At 37.4% G+C, this 25,905-nt stretch overlaps 1 protein-coding gene across 1 annotated transcript in view; it reads left to right on the top strand.

The window, feature by feature from the left end:
- The window catches only part of LOC123538643 (uncharacterized), a 35,707-nt gene extending 10,673 nt beyond the window's left edge, over positions 1 to 25,034 (top strand). Inside the window, exons 6-12 of the mRNA XM_053537713.1 lie at positions 610 to 696; positions 3,209 to 3,286; positions 7,851 to 7,937; positions 9,637 to 9,887; positions 11,707 to 11,764; positions 16,919 to 17,113; positions 21,973 to 25,034. Coding sequence (XP_053393688.1) covers positions 610 to 696; positions 3,209 to 3,286; positions 7,851 to 7,937; positions 9,637 to 9,887; positions 11,707 to 11,764; positions 16,919 to 17,113; positions 21,973 to 22,658 — 1,442 coding nt within the window. The 3' untranslated portion in view covers positions 22,659 to 25,034. The remainder of the gene's footprint in view (positions 1 to 609; positions 697 to 3,208; positions 3,287 to 7,850; positions 7,938 to 9,636; positions 9,888 to 11,706; positions 11,765 to 16,918; positions 17,114 to 21,972) is intronic.
- The last annotated feature ends 871 nt before the right edge of the window (positions 25,035 to 25,905 follow it).

The following is a 25,905-nucleotide window of genomic DNA, read 5'->3' as shown; positions in this document are numbered from 1 at the left end:
GCTCAAAGGTCAAGGTCACAAAGGTCGAAGAATGTTTGTCACATTTCATGTCTGATCTTTAGATTTTGTGTACATGAAGTATATTCAAATAACTTTCAAATTGTTGTATTCAGCATAAAAAAATGATGTGCCAGGTATCAGAGACCCATACCCCAAGTTTTAAAGTTTAAAATCACATTGAAAGGTAAAAGATTCAATGCCATGTTTTTTGTCTGCTCATTAATTTCACTTAAAAAAGGCTAAATGTCAATTTCAGACTCAAAGGTCAATGTCTTACTTAGGGTTAAGTTTTATTGCCATATAGTGCATTTTAATTGACCTGGCAGGGTTTTGTGACCATCCACTGCATTATTGTGTAGGATATGTAGTTGATTCGGCAACCTGATTTCTTATTCATAGACATCTACCTAACACTGTAACCACTGTAGCTCTACCTATTTTGCTCATTTTTTGAGATTACCATTATTTGCAAAAGCCAGAGGTTAACTCCGCCCCGCCAGGTCGAATAAAACACACTATAGTGCCAAAACTCAAATACTGGTACTCTCCTAATATCACATAGGAGAGGCTTCCTTGATCTAAGGACATATTTTTAGTTTTTCATTGCAGAAAGGAAGAGAGACCAAACAACTGAAAAGACAAACCAGTCAAGGCCAGCGGTTTCTGGTGGATTCAAATTGTGGATTATAATATTAAGTTAGTTTCTAAACATAGTACATGTACATTATAGTTAGAATAAATAACTTCACAAGCTTATTGAGCTCACATTGTCTTGAAAATACAAGTAGAATTAATACTTTATGCTATTTTTCCAATGTTTTTTAGTTAAAACTAATCTTCAGTGTTCAAATTAATTTAAACATTCTTGCATCCCACTCAGCTCAGAACAATAATTAGTCCCCTACCAGCGGAACACCAGACTAAATTACTCGAAAGCATTCTAGCTAGGTTCCTAAATTAATCTTTATGTGTGAATAGAGGGCATCGTGTAGGTTATGCACACACATAACTTATGCTTGTAGGCCAAAGGCCAAGGTCACTATTGAAGGTAAAGTAAAAGTTGTTTTTGCTCCGTAACTTTTATATGCATTGATGGATTATCTTAGTGCTACACACAAACATTCCCCACGATGAGACAGTTAGTCATCACATGATCTATGCTTATTGGTTAAAGGTCAAGGTCACTATAATATTTAAGGTCAAGTAATAATTTGTTTTCACTCCCAAACATGGCCACCAATGGGCATGTCACTTTTCCCTATATGAATGTATTGGAAACTTTAAAAATCTTTTTGTTAGAAACTGCTTGCCCAATTTTAAATAGTTTCACACAAATGGTCCTTGTGTGTTATCTACCAAGATTGTTTAAATTACTAAGATTTGTAAAAAAGCATGGCTACAAGGGGGTATGGTCACTTTCCCTGTATGTATATAGTGAAAACATAAAAATATATTTGTATGAAAATGCTGGCCTGATTTTGACATAATTTTACACAAATGGTCCCAAGATTGTTCAAATTGTTTTGTTTCGTCAAAAACATGGCCTCCAGGGGGTATGGCCACTTTTTATGCCCCCGAAGGGAGGCATATTAGTTTTCAACTGTCAGTTCATTAGTCACAACGTTAACTTTTAGCATGAAGGCACTTTACTCGCAAACCACTGCACCCAGGACCTTCAGACTTCACATGCTGATAGTACTCATTGAGTACACGACCCTTACTGTCTTTGGGGTCACCAGGTCAAAGGTCAAGGTCACAGGGGCAAACGTTAACTTTTTGCAAGAAGGCACTTTACTCGTGAACCACTGCACCCAGGACCTTCAAACTTCACCTGCTGATAGTACTCATTGAGTACACGAACCCTACCCTACTGACTTTGGGGTCACCAGGTCAAAGGTCAAGGTTACAGGGGCCAATGTTAATGTTTTGCATGAAGGCACTTTACTCGCGAACCACTGCACCCAGGACCTTCAAACTTCACTTGCTGATAGTACTCATTGAGTACACAACCCCTACTGACTTTGGGGTCACCAGGTCAAAGGTCAAGGTCACAGGGGCCAATGTTAACGTTTTGCATGAAGGCACTTTACTCGCGAACCACTGCACCCATGACCTTCAAACTTCACTTGCTGATAGTACTCATTGAGTACACAACCCCTACTGACTTTGGGGTCACCAGGTCAAAGGTCAAGGTCACAGGGGCCAACGTTAACTTTCTGCATGAAGGCACTTTACTCGCGAACCACTGTACCCAGGACCTTCAAACTTCACATGCTGATAGTACTCATTGAGTACACGATCCGTACTGACTTTGGAGTCACCAGGTCAAAGGTCAAGGTCACAGAGGCCAACTTTAACTTTCTGCATGAAGGCACTTTACTTGGGAACCACTGCACCCAGGACCTTCAGTCTTCACATGCTGATAGTACTCATTGAGTACACGACCCCTACTGACTTTGGGGTCACCAAGTCAAAGGTCAAGTTCACAGGGGCCAACTTTAACTTTCTGCATGAAGGCACTTTACTTGGGAACCACTGCACCCAGGACCTTCAGTCTTCACATACTGATAGTACTCATTGAGTACATGACCCCTACTGACTTTGGGGTCACCAAGTCAAAGGTCAAGTTCACAGGGGCCAAGGTTAACTTTTTGCATGAAGGCACTTTACTCGCGAACCACTGCACCCAGGACCTTCAAACTTCACATGCTAATAGTACTTATTGAGTACACGACCCCTGTAGACTTTGGGGTCACCAGGTCAAAGGTCAAGGTCACCAGGTCAAAGGTCAAGGCACTGTGGGGGCATTTGTCACCATTAGTGACAGCTCTTGTTCCTTGTAACTTTTAAAAATATTTTTGTCAGAAATAGCAGGCCAGGCTTTAAAATGATATTACACCTATGTTTTTTGGAAATTTATGTATTGGAAATCTTCATGTTTGATATTATCATATCACATCATTTCCCCAATGTCTTACCCCACCTCAATGCCCCCCCCCCCCACACTACTCAAGAAAAAAAGATACACATTACCTGTCTGTATTCATTTTTCACTGTTCAAGCAAGCAAGTAAACTCAGGTGAGCAATAGAGAGCAATCATGACCCTCTGCTTCATCTACATATGTCCATGATATTGAAACTTGCTAAGAGATTTCATTATCGGAGATCATTTAATGACTGGTGCTTAATTGTTCAATTATGATACAGTTTCAGTTATCGTGGTGATTTTGCTGATTGTAGTTGTAGCTATAATAGCCTACTTCTTCATGAAGGAAAGAAGAAAAAGTAAGTAGCCGCCATTTTATGAATCTTTACATTTCAGCCAATACCAGTAATTCAAAGTGTGAAACTAATACTAGTTTTCTCACAAATTTTGATGCAGTCTAGTAAAGTTTTCAAAGTTTTTGATTCTCTAATGGGGTCATTCCCAGCTGAATAGCATTCAGTATTGATTTTCAAGGTCAAGGTCAGATACAAGAATGACTTTGTCCGGAGCATTTCTTCTTCATGCATGGAGGGATTTTGATGTAACTTGGCACAATTGTTCACCATCATGAGACGGAATGTCATGGGCAAGAACCTCCCTAGTTTAGAATTACTTCCCTTTGTTATTACTATAAATAACTTAAATTGTAACTTTTTTATTAGCTCACCTGAGCACAAAGTGCTCAAGGTGAACTTTTGTGATCGTCCTGTGTTCGTCGTCCGTCCGTCCGTCGTCAACAATTTGACTGTTAACACTAGAGGTCACAATTTTGGCCTAATCTTAATGAAACTTGGTCAGAATGTTACCCTCATAAAAATCTTGGAAGAGTTCGATATTGGGTCATCTGGGTTCAAAAACTAGGTCACCAGGTCAAATCAAAGGAAAAGCTTATTAACACTCTAGAGGCCACATTTATGACTGTATCTTCCTGAAACTTAGTCAGAATGTTAATCTTGGTGATCTTTAGGTCAAGTTCAAATCTGGGTGATATGGGGTCAAAAACTAGGTCACCAGGTCAAATCAAAGGAAAAGTTAGTTAACACTTTAGAGGCCACATTCATGACCATATCTTGATGAAACTATCTTGATGATCTTTAGGTCAGTAGGTCAGGTGAGCGATACAGGGCCTTCATGGCCCTCTTGTTACTGGTGGTAGGGAAAAATTGAGACCACTTTTCTGAAGTACAACATACATGATACATTCAATTTTGAGTTGTATTTTGACCTATCGCTATCTGGTAATGATTTTTGTGTGGACTTATATATATATATATATATATTTTTTTTTTTTTTTTTTTGAAAGATTCTTCCCTTTGTTGTTACTATAAAAAACTTATATTGTAACTTTTTTATAATTGACCGTAGGGAAAAAACAAGAGCACTTTTTTGTGGTACAACGTAGATGTTACTTTCAAATTTTAGGTGTATTTTAAGGTATCTCTACCTAGTAAGGAGTTTTTTTGTGGACTTGGAAAAACAAAAGAATTACAAGAATTACTACAAAACCACAGAATTGAGATTCCATTTGCAAATACAGGTGCTTAGGTGCAAAGAAATTTGCTATGACGGGCGTATATTATGACATTCTGGCACTCTTGTAACAGATTTATTTTACAACCTGTTGCTTAATTAATTTCTGACATGAATATTTCATATGAAACATGTTTTGCTTTACTGACAGTAAATTTTTCCAATAAATGATGTTTGAATATCAAATCTAATGTATGTCTACAGAAGTTGAAAGTTTTCATTGCACCATTTTAGCATGGAGAAAAACCTTGTAATTTATGTCTGGGGAAATGTTGTTTTAAGTCGGGTAGTTCATCTGTTTGTCAACATTTCAGTCTAGTGCAGAAGTTTGCCCACTTATATATATTTTTAATTCAGAAAGATTTTCAAATTATCACACAATATACTAAGCACAGATGTCTGCCAATGTGAGGTCAAGGTCATATGGTGAGATCAAAGGTCATTTTTCTTGCATGCCAAGACAGGTTTTCCCATGTTTTTTACCAATGCTAGAAAAACCTTACACCCTGGCTTGAAAGATGACATACATGCTGTAATTCATTAATGAAAACATAAATTCATAAACTTCTATATTATTATAACGAAATTGTGCTTAAAGGAAAAGTAGGCAAGAAAAATAATCTATCACTGGTAGAAGGTGAGGATTTCAGTACCATTACAGGTAAATGTTTGTGCAGTAAATCAGCAGAACCTTCTTACCACTAAATATCTTGGCTAACTGTTTTAAATTTGTAGTAACTCGACAGAGCCTTGTTACTACCTAAATAGTTATCCTCGAGTCAGATATTTCAATCTGCATCCTCAACTAGTGAAAGATCCTTATAGTTTTTTTTCTCTATGATTAAATTTTAAGGCATTTTTGAATAGCAAAAAATCATATGACCAAAGATGTGATGAATAGACAAACTGGTAAAGTTCTAAGTTCTGTTATGCTGTAATTTTAAGCGTACTGTAGTTCATTATTAACCAGGTTTTCAACGAAAAGAGTTATTAGATTGGGGTATGTCGTTGGTCGGGCGGGCGGCGGCGGCGTCAAACTGGTGTTTCCGGTCAATAACTTTTGTTTCGGTAAAGATATTTGAATAAAACTTGGTATGTATGTAGCTTATATCAAGACAAAGGCTGGGATTGATTTTGGGGTTTCTGGGGTCAAGGTCAAGGTCACTGTTACTTAAAATAGAAAAAGGGTTTCCGGTCAATAACTTAACTTAGGAATGAGCTATCATGATGAATCTTGGTGTATAGAAAACTTATATAAAGTTGTAGCTTGGGATTGATTTTGGGGTTTCTGGGATCAAGGTCAAGGTCATTGTTACTAAAAATAGGGTTAGGGTTAGGTTAGGGTTAGGGTTAGGGTTAGGGTTGTGCTTTAAACTGGTGCACTGTGATTCAGTATACTTTTTAGCTCACATGTCACAAAGTGACAATGTGAGCTTTTGTGATCACGCAGCGTCCGTCGTCCGTGCGTGCGTCCGTAAACTTTTGCTTGTGACCACTCGAGAGGTCACATTTTTCATGGGATCTTTATGAAAGTTGGTCAGAATGTTTATCTTGATGATATCTAGGTCAAGTTCGAAACTGGGTCAACTGCGATCAAAAACTAGGTCAGTAGGTCTAAAAATAGAAAAACCTTGTGACCTCTCTAGAGGCCATACTTTTCAATCGATCTTCATGAAAGGTATTCAGAATGTTCATCTTGATGATATCTAGGTCAAGTTCGAAACTGGGTCACGTGCCTTCAAAAACTAGGTCAGTAGGTCAAATAATAAAAAAACCTTGTGACCTCTAGATATCTAGGTCAAGTTCGAAACTGGGTCAACTGCGGTCAAAAACTAGGTCAGTAGGTCTAAAAATAGAAAAACCTTGTAACCTCTCTAGTGGCCATACTTGTGAATGGATCTTCATGAAAATTGGTCAGAATGTTCACCTTGATGATATCTAGGTCAAGTTCGAAACTGGGTCACATGCCATCAATAACTAGGTCAGTAGGTCAAATAACAAAAAAACCTTGTGACCTCTCTAGAGGCCATATTTTTCATGGGATCTGTATGAAAATTGGTCTGAATGTTTATCTTGATGATATCTAGGTCAAATTCGAAACTGGTTCAACTGCGGTCAAAAACTAGGTCAGTAGGTCTAAAAATAGAAAAACCTTGTGACCTCTCTAGAGGCCATACTTTTCAATGGATCTTCATGAAAGTTATTCAGAATGTTTACCTTGATGATATCTAGGTCAAGTTCGAAACTGGGTCACGTGCCTTCAAAAACTAGGTCAGTAGGTCAAATAATAAAAAAAACCTTGTGACCTCTCTAGAGGCCATATTTTTCATGGGATCTGTATGAAAGTTGGTCAGAATGTTCATCTTGATGATATCTAGGTCAAGTTCGAAACTGGGTCAACTGCGGTCAAAAACTAGGTCAGTAGGTCTAAAAATAGAAAAACCTTGTGACCTCTCTAGAGGCCATACTTATGAATGGATCTTCATGAAAATAGGTCAGACTGTTCACCTTGATGATATCTAGGTCAAGTTCGAAACTGGGTCATATGCCATCAATAACTAGGTCAGTAGGTCAAATAACAAAAAAACCTTGTGACCTCTCTAGAGGCCATATTTTTCATGGGATCTATATGAAAATTGGTCTGAATGTTCATCTTGATGATATCTAGGTCAGGTTTGAAACTGGGTCAACTGCGGTCAAAAACTAGGTCAGTAGGTCTAAAAATAGAAAAACCTTGTGACCTCTCTAGAGGCCATACTTTTGAATTGATCTTCATGAAAATTGGTCAGATTGTTCATCTTGATGATATCTAGGTCAAGTTCGAAACTGGGTCATATGCCATCAATAACTAGGTCAGTAGGTCAAATAACAAAAAAAACTTGTGACCTCTCTAGAGGCCATATTTTTCATGGGATCTATATGAAAATTGGTCTGAATGTTCATCTTGATGATATCTAGGTCAGGTTTGAAACTGGGTCAACTGCGGTCAAAAACTAGGTCACAATGTCAAATAATAGAAAAAAACGACATCATACTCGGTTTAAAACCTGGTCATGTGGGGACAGGTGAGCGAATCAGGACCATCATGGTCCTCTTGTTTATTCTTGTGTTGTAGCTTGGGATTGATTTTGGGGTTTCTGGGATCAAGGTCAAGGTCATTGTTACTAAAAATAGGGTTAGGGTTAGGGTTGTGCTTTAAAGTTAGGGTTAGGGTTAGGGTTGTGCTTTAAAGTGGTGCACTGTGATTCAGTATACTTTTTTATTCTTATGAAAAGTGTTGAAAACCTGGTTTCGTGGCATTGCCGCGTTTCTTGTATTTATTTTCTATTTAAGATAAACGTAAAGATAAAACACCAAATGGGGATATTGAAGAGCAGATTCCAATGGAAGGTGAAGAACCAAATGCAGATGATGGAACAGGTTTGATAAATATTTGTTAATGAATAATTATTAGCAGAAATTTGCTATAAGTTAAATTAAATATAGAATAGAATTCTCCCCCCCACCCCCCAACCAAACATATCCCTCAAGACTTGAACACAGTGGACAAAATACCCCCTTTTGAGTTTGTTAAATACAAGTTTTAAAAATTAAAAAAGTATTTACATAAATTGAAAAGAAATCAACTTGAAAATTATTCATTATTCCAGTCATCAATATGTACTTATTTGAACTGAGGGCAATAGTTTGAACTATAGTATGCACGAGTATGCACCTGGGTAGAACCGCAGACCTTCCGTAAGCCAGTTGGATGGCTTCCTCACATGAAGAATTCAACGCCTCAAGTGAGGCTCAAAGTCAACGACCTTAAACACTCAGCAACAGAGGCCCCCATTTCTGCTCAATAACTATAGTATTTTGTATCAGAACTGAACCAAAATTGCACAAAGTGTGTATCTTTATAAAATCTAGGTCAAAATTGATAACCAGCCACTTCGGACTAGTACCTCCAGAGTTATGGCTCTTGAATTGGTCAAAAATGCCAAAATTGACAGTGTCAACACAATAACTAGAGCATTTTGTATCAGAACTAAACATGACTTATACAGAATGTGTATCTCTATAAAATCTAGGCCAAGTTTGATAACCAGCCACTTTGGACGAGTATCTCCAGAGTTATGGCCCTTGAATTGGTCAAAAATACCAAAGTTGACAGTGTCCACTTGATAACTAGAGTATTTTTTATCAGAACTAAACATAACTTATACAGAATGTGTATCTCTATAAAATCTAGGTCAATATTGATAACTGGCCAGTAAGGACCAGTATCTCTTGAGTTATAGTCCTTGAATTGGTCAAAATTGCAAAATTTGACATTTTTTTAAATTAATTTTTTGGGCTGTCAGTTTTGACATTTTTTGACCAATTTAAGTGCCATAACTCTGGAGATAAACTATGGACTGGCAATTTATATTAAGAAGCCGTGTAATAATAATTATGTAATAAAAAAAATTATTGGCTTTGCATGGAGTATTTAATAGTGTTCCTAGAATTGCACAATATCTAATGCTCTTTCACAAATGCATATTTCCCAATACAAATCTAAAGAAAAAAGAAAAAAATTTCATATGCAGAATTAATAGTGCATTGAAATAAAGGACAAAGTACATCTCAATATGCTGCTGAAATTTGTGAGACATTTGACATGATCACATTTTGACTTTGTTTTGTTTTAAATAAAGAAATTATATGACCCATTGATTAGAACTATTTCTTATAGTACTATACTTGGATAATCATACACGTATAAATTGTTATGAGTTTTAAAGTGACCAGGTCAAGTCCAGAAGTAATAAGTACATTATAAGACTATAATGGATTTGTAACATTCATGAATGCCTAATACACACTGAATGAATGGCTTGTCAGACAATAGTCAGAACTATTGCCTAAGGTCCAAAGGACCGAGGGCCATTAGTTTTGACTATTGAGCAGCAAGGCATTCAATTCAATATTCAACATGACATCAGAAATTGATTTTCACAGTTTTGTTTTTGAGTTTTTGACTTGATAGCCCAGTTGAATATAGCACAAGCTATGGACTAGCGATTTATGTAAGAAGTCATTTAATAAGATTTATTATGCAGTGATAACTTTAGCTCCAATCTTTATTTCTCAGATCAAGAATCAGATGATATGAAGGAGACAGAAACTCTTCTAGAAAATGCAGATGAACGGCCACTAGAAAATGGAATCCACAAACACCATGTTGAAGTAAAAGTGGAGAAAATTGTTGAAAAAAGTCCAGAGTCGGAGAGAAAAGAACATCCTACCAAAAGCAAAATGAAGGAACACGTAAAAAATATCAACCAGAATGGGACCACAGAAATTAACAACCATGCAACTGTTCAAAATATTTATATTAACACTGTAAGTGCTGTATAATTCATGAAAGATTGATGTCATTGTTTGTTAACAACTATAATGATATTTACTTATGTTAGATTGCATCTGTTTTACTCATAAGTTCAAGATTAACCAGAATTTTAGAATATGTAGTATTGTGAGTTAGAAATATACAAATATTTTTATTCTCACTTACATAATAATAATAATGTCTCCTCAAACTTAACAACAGTAATTGGTATGAAATGCAGTTGCGCATATCTTTGACACATTGTGCTTGTCAGAGTAACATCCCCTTATAGAGCTTTCATAATAAAAGTTTCCAGACTTCTGTACTATTGATAGGACTAGATTGAAAATTATCAGTTGTGCATGTTGTTTTGTGCTGTCTTACAGTGGAAAGATTTTTGTTAATCAGATAATGTTCATGCTTGTAAAATGATAGTAATTCTTGAAGCTTGTAATTATGTCAGAATGTTAAAACTTCATAGGATGATTGGACATACAGAGTAGATGCTCGATTTTGGGGTCACTGTTAAAGGTCAAAGTCACAGTGGCCTGAACATGGAAACCCATTTCTGATCAATAACTTGAGAACTACTTGACCAAGAATGTTGAAACTTCATAGGATGATTGGACATGCAGAGTAGATGACTCCTATTTATTTTGGGGGTCAAAGTCTCATGGGCCAGAACATGGAAATCTATTTCCAATTAGTAACTTGAGAGCCATTTGACCTAGAACTTTCAAACTTAATAAGGTCATAGGACTTAAAGGGTAGATAACCTCTGTTGTTTTTGTGGTCACTTGAGCAAAGGTCAAGGTCACAGTGGCCATCTGTCCATCACACTTCATTTTCAATCAATAAATGGAGAACCATTCGTCCTAGAACCTGCAAACTTAGTAGGGGAATATGGCTTACAGAGTAGATGATCCCTGTCAAAAGTCAAGGTCACAGGGGCCTGAACATGGAAAAACGTTTCTGATCAATAACTTGAGAACAACTTGACCCAGAGTGTTGAAACTTCATAGGATGATTGGACTTGTAGAGTTAATGACGCCTATTGATGTTTGGGTCACATGTTCAAAGGTCATGGTCACAGGGACAAGAACATGGAAAAAGGTTTCTGATCGATAACTTGAAAACCATATGACCCAGAATCTTCAAACTTCATAGAATGATAGGACTTACATAGGAGTAGAAGATCCTTACTGTTTTTTTGGGTCACTTGAGCAAAGGTCAAATCACAGGGGCCTGAACATGGAAAACACTTTCCAATCAATAACTTGAGAACCTCTTGACCCAGAATACTGAAACTTCATAGAATGATTGGACATGCAGAGTAGATGACTGCTATGGATTTTTTGGGTGACTCGATCAAAGGTCAAGGTCACAGGGGTCAGAACATGGAAAAACGTTTCCAACTTGAGAACCACTAGGCCCAGAATGTTGAAACTTAATGGGATGATTGGACATGCCAAGTAGATGATCCCTATTACAGCCAACCATCAGTGTCTCTTTGACTATCCCTCCTGTCCCCTAATTGCTAATTACTTCTATGCATTGGGGGAGACATGTGCTTTTCTACTAAAGCATATTCTAGTTTTTACTGTGTTACAAAATGTAATATTGACCATATAGGAATTCAGCAGACTATTTTTCTGCTCAGGATCATTATGAAACACATCTTTATCAATATTATAGTACAAATATTTAGCATATGCTGGATTAAAAATTGCTCCCAATAAAATTCATATTTGATTTATTACAAGAATTCTACCCTGCTTGCATTTAGAAAATTGCAAAGAAGTTTAAGCTTTTATCTTTTTAAATACTTTTCAGACTCCACCACATGCTGACACAGTGAATGCATTGAAAGGAACTGCTGACAGTGTTGCTGGTACTCCTTTTTAGCTCGACTTTTCGAAGAAAAAGAAGAGCTATTGCACTTGTCCCGGTGTTAGCGTCGGCGTCACCGTTGGTTAAAGTTTTTGATAAAGTCAGATATCTCTATTACTATCAAAGCCATTGACTTGAAACTTAAAATAGTTATTTACTATCAAAGTCTACACCAGGAGAAACAATCCCCATAACTCTGTTTGAATTTTGACAAAATTATGCCCCTTTTTAACTTAGAATTTTTGGTTAAAGTTTTTGATAAAGTAAAATGTCTTTGTTACTATCAAAGCTATTGACTTGAAACTTAAAATACTTATTTACCATCAAAGTCTACACAAGGAGAAACAATCCCCATAACTCTGATTTGAATTTGACAGAATTTATCATGCCCCTTTTTAACTTAGATTTTTTTGTTAAAATTTTTGATAAAGTCAAATATCTCTGTTAAAGCTTTTGACTTGAAACTCAAAGTAGTTATTATGCCCCTATACATTGTTTTGCAGATGTCTGTTGGTTGGTCTGTGTGTAGACCAATCCGTTTCCAGATGATAACTCAAGAACTCTTGGGCCTAGGATTATGAAAGTTGAGGTTGATCATCACCTGCAGATGACCCCTATTGATTTTGAGATCTGTATGTCAAAGGTCAAGGTCACAGTGACCCTGAACAGTTAAACGGTTTCCGGATGATAACTCAAGCTTGGTCCTAGGATCATGAAAGTTGATACGGAGGTTTGTCATGACCAGCAGATGACCCCTATTGATTATGAGGTCAGAATATCAAGGTTCAAGGTCACAGTGACCCAGAACAGTTAAATTGTTTCCGGATGATAACTCATGACTACTTGGGCCTAGGATCGTGAAAGCTGATATGGAGGTTGGTCATGACCAGCAGATAACCCCTATTGATTTTGAGGTCAGTAGGTTAAAGGTCAAGGTCACAGTGACCAGGAACAGTAAAAGGGTTTCTGGGCGATAACTCAAGAACGCTTGGGCCTAGGATCAGGAAAATTGATAGGGAGATTGATCATGACCAGCAGATGACCCCTATTGATTTTGAGGTCATTTGGTCAAGGTTCAAGGTCAGATTGGCCAGGAACAGTTAAACGGTTTCTGGACGATAACTTGAGAACGCTTGGGCGAAGTGTCATGAAAGATGATAGAGAGGTTCATCATGACCAGCAGATGACCCCTATTGATTTTATGGTCAGTAGGTCAAAGGTCAAGGTTACAGTGACTCGGAACATTTAAACCATTTCCAGACAATAACTTGAGAACGCATGGGCCTTGGATCATGAAACTTGATAGGGAAGTTGGTCATGACCTGTAGATGACCCCTATTGATTTTGAAGTCTGTAGGCTAAAGGTCAAGGTCACATTGACCCGGAACAGTTAAACCCTTTCCAGACGATACCTTGAGAATGCTTGGGCCTAGGATCACTTAACTTAATAGGGAGGTTGATCATGACCAGCAGATGTCCCCTGTTGATTTTGAGGTCAATAGGTCAAAGGTCAATGTCACATTGAACCAGAACAGTAGAACTTTTGTTTACAGTGAGCAAATAATTTCTGTTCCTTGTGCAATTACTGAATGCATCAAGGGGTGCATTTCGTGTTCGACGAGCTCTTATTTACAATGAAAGTCTTCACAAGGAGACACAATTCCCATAACTCTGATTTGAATTTTTACAGAGTTATGTCCCTTTTTAACTTGGATCTTTTTTACTGGCATAGCTCTAATTCAGAGTCAAGCACTTAGAAAAGTCGAGCGCGCTGTCTTACGGACAACTCTTGCTTTCTTTTTTCTTCATTTATATGCAGGCTGTCAACTGATTCCTATATTCCTATATTTTCCTATATTTTGGATCAAAATCCTATATTCTGAAAAACCTCCTATATTTTCCTATATTTTGAAAAATATTCCTATATTTTTTAGTAAAGTTCTTGCCGATGAATAAGAGAGTAAATCTTGGTTTGATACTGCTTTTGGATTCTTTATTTTATAGGTAAGAAAATTCCCATGTCTGCCACAGCATCACAATCCTTAAGATAATGTAGTTTTGCTCTTCTTCATCATCTGTATGGTCACTTTGCAAGGTAGTGAAACAGGACATGGGTCTTTCAGGTAAATCAAAGTCTCATTCAGACATTTTCTTTCAGATACTCCCCAATGATGAAATACAAGGCAAATCTCTGAGATCTCTGACATCAAAAAAGTATAGTAAAGATGACAAACTGGTGCAGAAGTACCATGTCTGTTTTAAATACAGTTAATGCAGTTTTACCAAAATTCAAAGTTTTCTTTTACTGAATTGTCAATAGGAAGATTTTCTCAGAGACTGAGAACACTGCCGCGTCACTGCCCAAAAAGTGTTGACCAAGGGTGACAGCCTCTGGAGCATCTAATAAACCAGCTACTGTAGGTTCAAGCGATATTGAGCAGAGGCAAATACAACATGTATTCACAAGTCACCCTTTGAAACATCAAGTCACAGAATCTGAGCTGTTGTGGTGTTTTAAAGTAGCAGCTGCTGATTTTTCATTCAGATCATGTGATGGCCTTTACAAAGTGTTTCAGAAAGATGTTCAAGTGTGATATTGCTGATCAGTTTTCTTTGTCAAGGACAAAAGCATCATACATAGTTTCAGAAGCCATAAGACCATTTTTGACAGAAGCAATTGTGAAGGAAGTTATAGATGGAAATTTAGGGTATGTTCTTATGTTTGATGAAACTACTATAGCACAGCAATGTAGACAAATGGACATACTGATAAGATTTTGGAGCAATATTGAAGGAGAAGTGTCTGTGAGGTTTTTGAAAGCTTTTCACTTTGGCCATGCAACAGCTGACATTGTAAGTGAAGCTTTCCTTAAATTAGGGAATGATTTTGAAGTAGACCTACCCATGAAGAATTTGATAAGTCTCTCATCTGATGGCCCGAATGTCAACAAATCCATTCACAGAGAAGTCAATGAAAGTTTGAATGCAGATGGCAACCTGGGTTTGCTTGTCTTTGAACCCTGCAACCTCCATACAGTGCACAATGCTTTTAGAAAAGGTCTGAACTGTTTTGGAAGTGATGCAGAAGAGTTAACTTTTGACATGTATCAGTTCTTCAAGCAGCAGTCAGTCAGAAGAGAAGATTTTAAAGACCTTCAACTGGAGTATGACATGGATGAGAGCCTGTTCCTAAGACATGTACCAAGCAGATGGTTGACATTGTTGCCAGCCATGACCAGAGTATTAACAAACTAGAGGGTAAGTGTGGATTATTTCACTGTCTAACTTCCAAAATCAATGAAAGCCAAGTCTGCACGAAAACAGCTTGAGAGCAATGAAAGGTACAGAAGAATATGTTGTGGGTTTTGTATCAGTCTTCTGTCTTGTCTGGATTGTGATGCTGTTGAAGAGAATGGTAGACATTCTAGACATTGATTAATGTAGAAACAGTCAGACAGTAAGTGTACAGGTAAGAGTTGATAGTATATATACCAGTAAATGAAAATATATGTTGTTGAAAACTCCTATATTTTGCCTCAAAACTATCAAAAAACTCCTATATTTGTTGTGAAAATATTCCTATATTCTTCCTATATTTTGGAGAAGACCTGGTTGACAGCCTGTATATGTTTTATTCATTTGTTGATAATACCGTCAATCTTTATAGCTGACACTTGGGCTCTGCTCAGTATAGTCAGGTACTCTGTTAGCCATTTAGGGGCCTCCGTGGTGGAGTGGTTAAGGTCACCGACTTCAAATCACTTGCCCTTCATCGATGTTGGTTCCAGCCTCACATGGGGGTTGAAATCTTCGTGTGAGGAAGCCATCCAGCTGGCTTACGAAAGGTCTGTGGTTCTTCCCAGGTGCCCGCTCGTGATGAAATAACACATGGAGGGACATCTGGGGTTTCCAATAATCATGCACCAAAACTTGTCACCAGTATTCACACACCAAACCTGGTTACTAGTATTCTTGCACCAGATCTTGTCAATGGTATGCATGCACCAAACCTGGTCACAAGTATTCACTCACCAAACCTGGTCACTAATATTCATGCTGCAAACCTAGTCACTGGTATTCATGCACCAAATCTGGTCTCTAGTAAGCATGCACCAAACCTGGTCTCTAGTATTCATGCACCAAACCAGGTCACTAGTATTCATGAGTGGGTCTTTCTCAAGAGTTTGATCTCCGGGGTGGGCATATGTTTTCTATGCAAAAATTTGATAAAAGCTCTAGACTCTGTTTCTGAAGGCATTTCATTTCAAATATCTTAAAGACAAGCACACAGACCTATACATTTTATTTCACCACATTATAGGCCATACATTTATTTGTGACTGTTAGAAGTTTCATTAAACTCTACATTGTAGAAAAATTTCTATTCGCAAAAATGTTATGACAATTGTGATTTACCTGTAGAGTCCAATATTATGAATACTTGTGTGATGTCCTAATTTTTCAAATCAGTCTAGCAAAAAATCAAGCACACGACCTATATTTTTCATTTGCCGAATTTTCTAAGTATATTCTTAAGTTTTGAAACATCAGGGTTTAATCAAAATCTACATTGAAGGAAAAAAATTGATCCGAATGTGCAGAACTACCTTAACCCATAACAAAAAAACATCTAGCACATGGGTCACAATAATCCTTTAAACATCTTTTCTCTGAGTGGTTTTATGCATCTTTACAAATTTAAACTTTGTTTGTATCATCCTGGTATAAGCTTAAATTGTTTTGCTCCTTGTCACATATACCCTGCCTGTTTAGCTCAGTAGATCAATACAAAGAGTGCAATAGTTTAGATCAGGAGGTCATGGGTTGAATTCCTGAGATAGTATGTATGTTACTGTAAACAGATTATCTTTGTTTGTACGTCCTCCAACTCAGATTTATTTTGCAAAATTGTCTGTTATTATAAGTAAAAGTTTTTGAAAAAAAAATCAGTTGTGAAATTGTTAGCTATGTAGACACTTTCCATACTCGTGTAATTGGCAGGTCATATAGTTGGAATTAAAATGATATTGTCTTTTGTCTAAAAGTTATTTAGTTCTGTAAAATTTATCTAGTAAATCCTACTAAATTGCCATTGATAGAATCAGGGGCAAATTGTACATTTTACTTAAAAGTATTCTTTTACTTTAATTTTTAGCTGGGGCAAAAGGTGGTGAACTAAAGAAATCACATAACGACACACTAACCCCCACGAGATGGAATGCATTGAACACACAGCCAGAGAGTGTAGGTTGTCTCATATCAGATGGAAATATAGCTGGGACAGTGTTTAGAGTAGGAACAAGCTTTCTTATGACAGCATTCCATGTCATTAGTCACATAATTAAAAAAGGTATTTATTTATATATCAAACTTGCAATGATGACAAACTAAGAAGCTATTGCTTTACCCAGGACATCAACATTGGATCTAGACGACCTGTTAATTGAAGTTGTTTTCTATGCAGTTCTATATCAGTGTTATTACACGTCCCAACTGAATAAATGTTCCCGCATGCCTTCCCCATTGTAATGCCAAGAGTGTTGCATAGCTAGGTTCCTCTTTTTAGCTTACCAGAGCCAAAGGCTTAGGGTGAGCTATTCTGATCACTCACCGTCTGGTGTCCGTCATTTGGCGTCAATAAACTTTTACTTTAAACGACATCTCCTCATAAACCGCTAGGCCAATTTCATCCAGACTTCACAGGAATGTTCCTTCCCTTACGGAAATATTATAGTTTGCCGCGAACACTTGCTGCGATCATGCCGCAAATATCCGGCGAACCTGCCGCGAACACTTTCGATACAATTGGTATAATTGTTCGCGGGATGTTCGTATGGTGTTCACTTTTCACATGCAAATTAGTTTTGCCGCGAACAAGTTGCCGGGAACTTCCCGCGAACAAGTAGCTGTGAACTTCCCGCGAACAAGTTGCTGCGATCATCCCGCGAACTAGTTGCTGCGAACATCCCGCGAACTAGTTGCTGCGAACATACCGCGAACTAGCTGAAAACCATCTCTACAGAAATTGTGTAGAAAAAAGCATGTACAGAAAAAGTGCAAAAACAAATAAATTAGTAGGAATCAGGGATATAAATTTATCGAATGAACTTGAACATTGAGGTTGTAACAAATTCAAATTGTCAATGTCTGAACTTTTTCATATCATATTTGGGGCATTTTAAACAAAGTTTTAATGATAAAATATGTTTGAATTTTAACTGTTTAACTGTTTTAACTGTTACTTGTCATTTCAATAACAGTGTCTGAGTGCATGTATACATTTCATCCCAATGTTTTTCTTCACACTGCTTATAAGTTATATATATCACTACAAATCTGTCATAGCTTTACATGTTAATTATCAGACTTATGAAGCTTAGAAATTGTCAAAATAAGCTAGTTTTATATTTCTTTTTAGATAATCTGATACAGCTCTGCAAAAGGTTAAGCATATGTATTTCATTTTCAAAATTCCTTATGTTTACTGAGATATATGAGTATAGATATTAAACATAAATTTTCTGACTTACCACAAAAAAGTATATATTCCTATCAGCCTCTAAGAATCACTTATGAAAACTTATGATTTCCTTCTAAACATGTCCAGAATATCTGGTTGTAATTAACTTATCAGATTCATACTGTGACCTTACAGATAATGTTACAAATTAATTGATCTACAGTTACCTGCTCTTATAAAAGCTCTTTAGTAACAGTTTACCAAAAGATTATAATCTTCTAAGTTCTTCTCGCGAACATGCCGCGATCATTGGTCTTCCTGCGAATATCCCGCGAACTAGTATCAAACCAATCGCGGCATGATCGCGGTAGCAGCGAATATCCCGCGAATACTTCCTGCGAATAGGTATGTTCGCGGCATGTTCGCAGCATGTTCGCGGCATGTTCGCAGCTTTTTGACCATTTCGTAAGGGTTGGGTGAAGCTCTACAAAAATTGTTCAAAGAATTGAATTCCATGCAGAACTGGTTGCCATGGCAACCTAAAGGAAAAACTTTAAAAATCTTCTTCTCAAAAACCAGAAGCCCTAGAGCTTAGATATTTGGTGTGAAGCATTGCCTAGTGAACCTCCACCAAGTTTGTTCAAATCATGACCCCGGGGTCAAAATTGACCCCGCCCCAGGGGTCACTTGATTTTACATAGGAAAATCTTAAAAATCTTCTTCTCAAAAAGCAGAAGCCCTAGAGCTTAGATATTTGACATGTAGCATTGCCTAGTGGACCTCTACTAAAGTTGTTCAAATCATGACCCCGGGGTCAAAATTGACCCCACCCCAGGGGTCACTTAATTTTACATAGGAAAATATTCAAATTTAAAAAAAAAAATAAACCAGAAGGCCTAGAGCTTAGATATTTGACATGTTGCATTGCCTAGTGGACCTCTACAAAATTTGTTCAAATCATGACCCCCCGGGTCAAAATTGACCCTGCCACGGGGGTCACTTGATTTTACATAGGAAAATCTTCAAAAATTTTCTAAAAATAAACCAGAAGGTCTAGAGCTTAGATATTTCACATGTAGCATTGCCTAGTGGACCTCTACAAAATTTGTTCAATCGTGAACCCCGAGGTCAAAATTGACCCGGCCCCAGGGGTCACTTGATTTTACATAGGAAAATCTTAAAAAAATCTTCTCAAAAACAAGAAGGCCTAGAGCTTAGATACATAGGAAAATCATCAAAAATTTTCTAAAAATAAACCAGAAGGCCTAGATCTTAGATATTTCACATGTAGCATTGCCTAGTAGACTTCTACAAAATTGTTCAAATCATGACCCCCGGGGTCAAATTGACCCCGCCCCATGGGGTTACTTGATTGTACATAGAAAAATCTTTAAAATTTTCTAAAAATAAACCAGAAGGCCTAGAGCTTAGATATTTGACATGAAGCATTGCCTAGTGGACCTGTTCAAAATTTGTTCAAATCTTGACACCACCCCCCCTCCCCCAAGAGTCAAATTGACCCAGCCCCAGGGGTTACTTGATTGTACATAGGTTATTCTTCATAAATTTGCTAAAAATAAACAAGAAGGCCTAGATCTTAGATATTTGATATGTAACATTGCCTAGTAGACTTCTACAAACTTTGTTCAAATCATGACCCCCGGGGTAAAATTGGCCCCGCCCCAGGGGTTACTTAATTGTACATCGGAAAATCTTCCAAAAAATTTCTAAAAATCATCAGTTTGACATTTGAAACATGTAGCTAATATTACTCAGGTGAACGATCCATGGTCATCATGACCCTCTTGTTATACTTTGACATTGTTTTCAATAAAATTCTGTTTGTGGTTGTGAACAAGTTACTTTCTTTAGCAATTATGATAAGTTTAGTTAAATGGAATACGGACGAAATCACCCTGCTTGATTTGACTGAAGGGCGACAGAAGCCCCCTTTGATACTTTCCAGTATTGTCCAGATTTTCACTTTATTAGTCCTGTACTGGTTAAAGACCAGTTTTGGGGACTAGGATTGCTCTTTTCTGTCAGTTGGTCTGTCTGTCAGCAGCTTCATGTCAAGTCCATAACTCTGTCATTCATCAAGGGATTTTAATATTACTTGGCACAAATGTATTCCGTGAAGAGACAACATGTTGTGTGCAAAACCCAGACCCCTAGCACAAAGGTCAAGATCACATTTGGAGGTCAAAGGGGCTTTTTTCCTGTCCAGTCTGTAACACAGCAGTCCATGAAAAGATTTTAATATTACTTGGCACAAATGTACCCCGTTATAAGACAATGTGCCGGTCACGTCTGTCAGACCTCTAGCTTAAAAGTCAAGGTCACATTTGGCGGTCAGATGTTAAGATGGCATGAACAGGATCTGTTTCTGTCCTGTCCAGAACTATGTCATCCATCAAAGTTGCTTGATATAAATGTTCCCCATAATCAGACTACCTGTCATGTGCAACTTCAAGATCACACTTGGCGTCAATGGCCAGTAGGTTTTTTTCCTATCCTGTCCATAAATTTGTCATGCTAAACAGGATTTAAATATTATTTGATACATTATTTGGTAATATTCTACCAGATGAGATAATGTGTCATGCACAAAACCGGGACACATAGCTCAAAGTTCACGGTAACACTTGACAGTTAAAGTGAGAGACAAAGCCAGAGAAATTCTTTTTAGATATAGGCCTATCCAGCTAACTTAGCCTAGCTGTTTGCAAATAAACACTCTGGTTCTTTAACATGCCAAGTGTATAGCAACAGTACACGTGAAGCCATCTTTCCTGGGAAGAACCAGTACTTGCATCTGAGTCAGGTGGGAGATACTCAAGAGCGTCTCAGAAATTTCAAGGAATTGAACCCCGGACCTCTGGATTGACAGTCAAGCATGTTACCATTAGACCACCGGCCCATTTCAGTCACAGATCGGCATCTAGTTAGAACTGCTAACCTTTATGCAAGTCAGCTGACTACAATTTTCGTCATGTTTTAAGCAAGTAATTTAAAATTCATACATAATGTAATGAGGGGGCGGAGCTATATCTCTCACAGTGTGAAAATATAGATTTCATATTTTCACAGTGTGTCAGTGATGAGATATGAAAATATTTAACAAACAGAATACAGTATTTCATTAGTTAGCATAAAATAAATTATTATATATTTTATTAATAAGCTGCCATATATATTTTTTTTTCATCTTTACTTAAAAAGTTGAATAAAATCTCTGCTTGGAGTTCAGATGCAAAGGAATTATATCACAATGCAGTGTTAACTGCAGTTCTAATAACTATGTTTTCAAGGATTCCTATCTACATCCTTGACAACATCCACCAGATATTTGCCTGCTTTATGTCGTATTCATTTTCAGCACCTCACTGTGACATTTGACATTTTGATGTAATAATTGTGACATAGCAAAAATTATTCTGTTGCATACTGTAAAATAATTTTATTTTGTGGGCATGAAGTTTCGTGGTTTTGGTCAAAACAGCAAGTTCGTGGGGATATGAATTTGTGGATTTCAACTTTTGAACATAAAATGAATGGGAATTTCACTTTTTTGTTGAGATTAAATTTTGTGGATTGACTCAACCATGAAAAATAATCCCCCATGAATATTAATGATTTCACAGTATTTATTATGTAATAGTTTCTGCCTTCTCTGTTAATATACTCGAACAAAGCAGGTTGTGTTACAAAATCTCTAAGAAATGTTTTCATTTTTTATTTTTTAATAGATCCAGATGGCCCAAATCATGAAAACAACTTTGACTGGCTGCGGCTGACATGTGATGGAGTGTATCCCAACTTTAATGATTCAGTAACTGATAAGCCAAAAATAGTGTCAAAAGTTTCTTGTATTTTCTATAACATCACATTGGACGTGGCTGTTCTCCAGTTTGATGTCATCAGTGACCTGCCAAGAAAAATGATATTAGATACATCTGGATATTTAAAACCAGACAGAGTATATATTATTGGGTTCGGACACCCAGAGAATACTTTGAAAAAGCATATTGACCCATCTTGCAAAGTTATACCATCTAACAGTTCAGAAATTAGAAACGCTCATGTGTGGCTCCTAAAGGATGGCAGATATTACAGAGAGAAAGTAGGCAATCCTGATCTTGTAGATACTGGCTATCACGGGTATGATGATCCACACAAGATAATCTTAAACTGCTATCTTGAGCATGGTGCTTCTGGTGCACCACTTCTGGCTGTAGATAACCAGCGTTGTGTTGTAGTGGTAGGCATTCTTACTAATGGTATCCCAGATTTTTACTTTCATTTGTCTCCAGCAGACCAAAGGGCTTTTCCCACAGCTTACAGATTTGAATATGGAACAAGAATGAAAGACATCTATCATGCTATTCAGGAAGCCAATCCAGAGTTAGCCAAAGATATTTTTGGGGAACAATGAGATAAAATATGCTGTAGAAACTTAGTACCTCGAACTCGTTTATCTTGAAATTATGTTTATATTGAAAGAATGTTCCCTCTTAATGTATTTATGTCTCCCCAAGGAGACATATTGTTTTTGCCCTGTCTGTCCGTCCGTCTGTCCTTCCGTCCGTACGTCACACTTCATTTCCGAGCAATAACTGGAGAACCATTTGACCTAGAACCTTCAAACTTCATAGGGTTGTAGGGCTGCTGAAGTAGACGACCCCTATTGTTTTTTGGGTCACTCCGTCAAAGGTCAAGGTCACAGGGGCCTGAACATTGAAAACCATTTCCGATCAATAACTAGAGAACCACTTGACCCAGAATGTTGAAACTTCATAGGATGATTGTTCATGAACAGTAGATGACCCCTATTGATTTTGGGGTCACTCCGTCAAAGATCAAGGTCACAGGGGCCTGAACATTGAAAACCATTTCCGATCAATAACTAGAGAACCACTTGACCCAGAATATTGAAACTTCATAGGATGATTGATCATGAAGAGTAGATGACCCCTATTGATTTTGGGGTCACTCCGTCAAAGGTCAAGATCACAGGGGCCTGAACATTGAAAACCATTTCCGATCAATAACTTGAGAACCACTTGACCCAGAATGTTGAAACTTCATAGGATGATTGTACATGCAAAGTAGATGACCCCTATCGATTTTGGGGTCACTCCATTAAAGGTCAAGGTCACAGGAGCCTGAACATTGAAAACCATTTCCGGTCAGTAACTTGAGAACCACTTGACCCAGAATGTTGAAACTTAATAGGATGATTGGTCATGCAGAGTAGATGACCCCTATTGATTTTGGGGTCACTCTGTGAAAGGTCAAGGTCACAGGGGCCCGAACATTGAAAACCATTTCCGGTCAGTAACTTGAGAACCACTTGACCGAGAATGATGAAACTTCATAGGATGATTGGTCATGCAGAGTAGATGACTTGAGAACCACTTGACCCAGAATTATGAAACTTCATAGGATGATTGGTCATGCAGAGTAGATGACCCCTAAGGATTTTAGGGTCACTCTGTTAAAGGTCAAGGCCACAGGGGCCTGAACATGGAAAACCATTTCCAATTAATAACTTGAGAACCTCTCGACCCAGAATGTTGAAACTTCATAGGATGATTGTTCATGCAGAGTAAATGACCCCTATTGTTTTTGGGGTCACTCCGTTAAAGGTCAAGGTCACAGGGGCCTGAACATTGATAACAAGTTCCGATCAATAACTTGAGAACCACTTGACCCAGAATGTTGAAACTTCATAGGATGATTGAACATACAGAGTAGATGACCCCTATTGATTTTGGGGTCAGTCTGTTAAAGGTCAAGGTCACAGTGGCCTGTTCATGTAAAATCATTTTTTGGAAATAACTTGAGAACCACTTGACCTACAATGTTGAAACTTAATAGGATGATTGGACATGCAGAGTAGATGACCCCTATTTATTTTGAGGTCACTTCATCAAAGGTCAAGGTCACAGGACCCTGAACAGTGACTTGAGAACCACTAGGCCAAGAGTGTTGAAATTTAGCGGGATGACTGGACATGCCAAGTAGATGATCCCTATTGCAGCCAACCATCAGTGTCTCTTTAACTTTCGCTCCTGACCCCTATTGACTTCTTGCCTATAGGACTTTGCATTGGGGGAGACATGCGCTTTTTTACAAAAGCATTTTCTAGTTATTTTCTGTTTAAGACAAATCTGAGATACTGCAACTTTGGTTGTGTGAAAGTAAATATGAAGTCCCTTGAGATACTGTAACTGTGATTCAACTGTAAAGATACCACCTGTGTCGGAGAACAGACAGTGAGGGTTGTGTGCCATATCTTTTATTCACTGTTTTGTGTCATTATGTTAATGCTATGTGTCATAATTGTGACATACTTATCCCAAATTAACATCACAATTCCAGTCATCCTTGTTTAATAGTAGAACAAATTGGGTTGTGTTAGAATTGAAGTTTATGTATAACATGGAAGATAGTTTTCTATGATAAAGGTACTGTGATATCATCGAATGTAGGACGTTTTGGCCAGCGGACATTTTGGCCCGGACGTTTTGGCCTAGGATCTTTCGGCCTAGGATGTTTTGGCCAGGCATTTTTTGGGGGTAGTTATTAGTTATGAGGAATAAATTTTCATTGACTTACTTGTAGTATCAGTCTAAGAAACTGAATCCCAACGAACAAAAAGAATTTCTTATAATGCTAGCATTAACTTTAATATACAAAACTTCATGTCCCAACGAAACAAAACTATAAAAAAATCTATGCCACAAATTGATCTCATAGTACAGATATATTTTATATGAACTTTTGTTTCAATAAAGTATAAAATGTATTTTTGTTAGAGGATGTGTGTTTTAACATATGATGTGAACAAACTTAACGTTTTTTTTAAGAATATATGTTGTCATTTAGTAGTTGTAAGTGTAATAATAATGTGTTCCTTTTTGGAATTGGCTATATGTTTTGTATAGAAAGTTTTTTTTTTTTTTATAAACAACTAGCATGATTCATGGGTTTGCAAGAAGTCCCAATGTTGTTTTTATCCATCTAAATTCATAGAAAAATAGTATTTAATCCTTGAATGAATTAATTCAGTTGAGAAATGAATCACAGTTTAGTTGTTCCCATTTATGTTCGGAGGCCAAAGGCTTATATGGATCCAGTGTTGCATACTTTTGAAGTTAACATATCTCTAAAACAAACTAAGTGGCTGACTAGCAGAGGTTGTTGGAACATGTAAACAGTCCAGTAAAATGCCAAAATCTCATATGTAACATAACATATTAACAAAAATGGTCTCCCAAGCAGTGTGACCTGTGGACTAGATTGCCATTGTGAATGGGGCAATAAAGTGTGCCATGCGGCCGCTGCATGGAAAGAATTCACTCAACGCGGCAGGAATTATGATGGACTTCTTCCGATACCTGGATGATTATTTTACATCGGATGTTACCTGTAAACACCCCAAAGGATGCCTGGATGTTGCCAGTACAGTCCTCGGACGCTTTTGAAAGTAAAATTTTGAACAAAAATCATACAATCTCCATCCAGTTCAAGCAATCCCTGTCCGGCACCCTGCTGACAGTTGGACAATGCACTGACAATGTGTTTACAAGTTCTCAGAAGGTGAAAGAATTGTCTGGTCTCTGCTGAATTTTAAATTTCCAGGCGCCATCTGATAAACCAAATCTTACCTTGTCACC

Source organism: Mercenaria mercenaria, chromosome 3, assembly GCF_021730395.1.
Source record: "Mercenaria mercenaria strain notata chromosome 3, MADL_Memer_1, whole genome shotgun sequence".
NCBI classification, from domain to species: domain Eukaryota; kingdom Metazoa; phylum Mollusca; class Bivalvia; order Venerida; family Veneridae; genus Mercenaria; species Mercenaria mercenaria.
The sequence above is the reverse complement of the archived record's forward strand: the minus strand, read 5'-3'. Positions and strand labels throughout refer to the sequence as shown.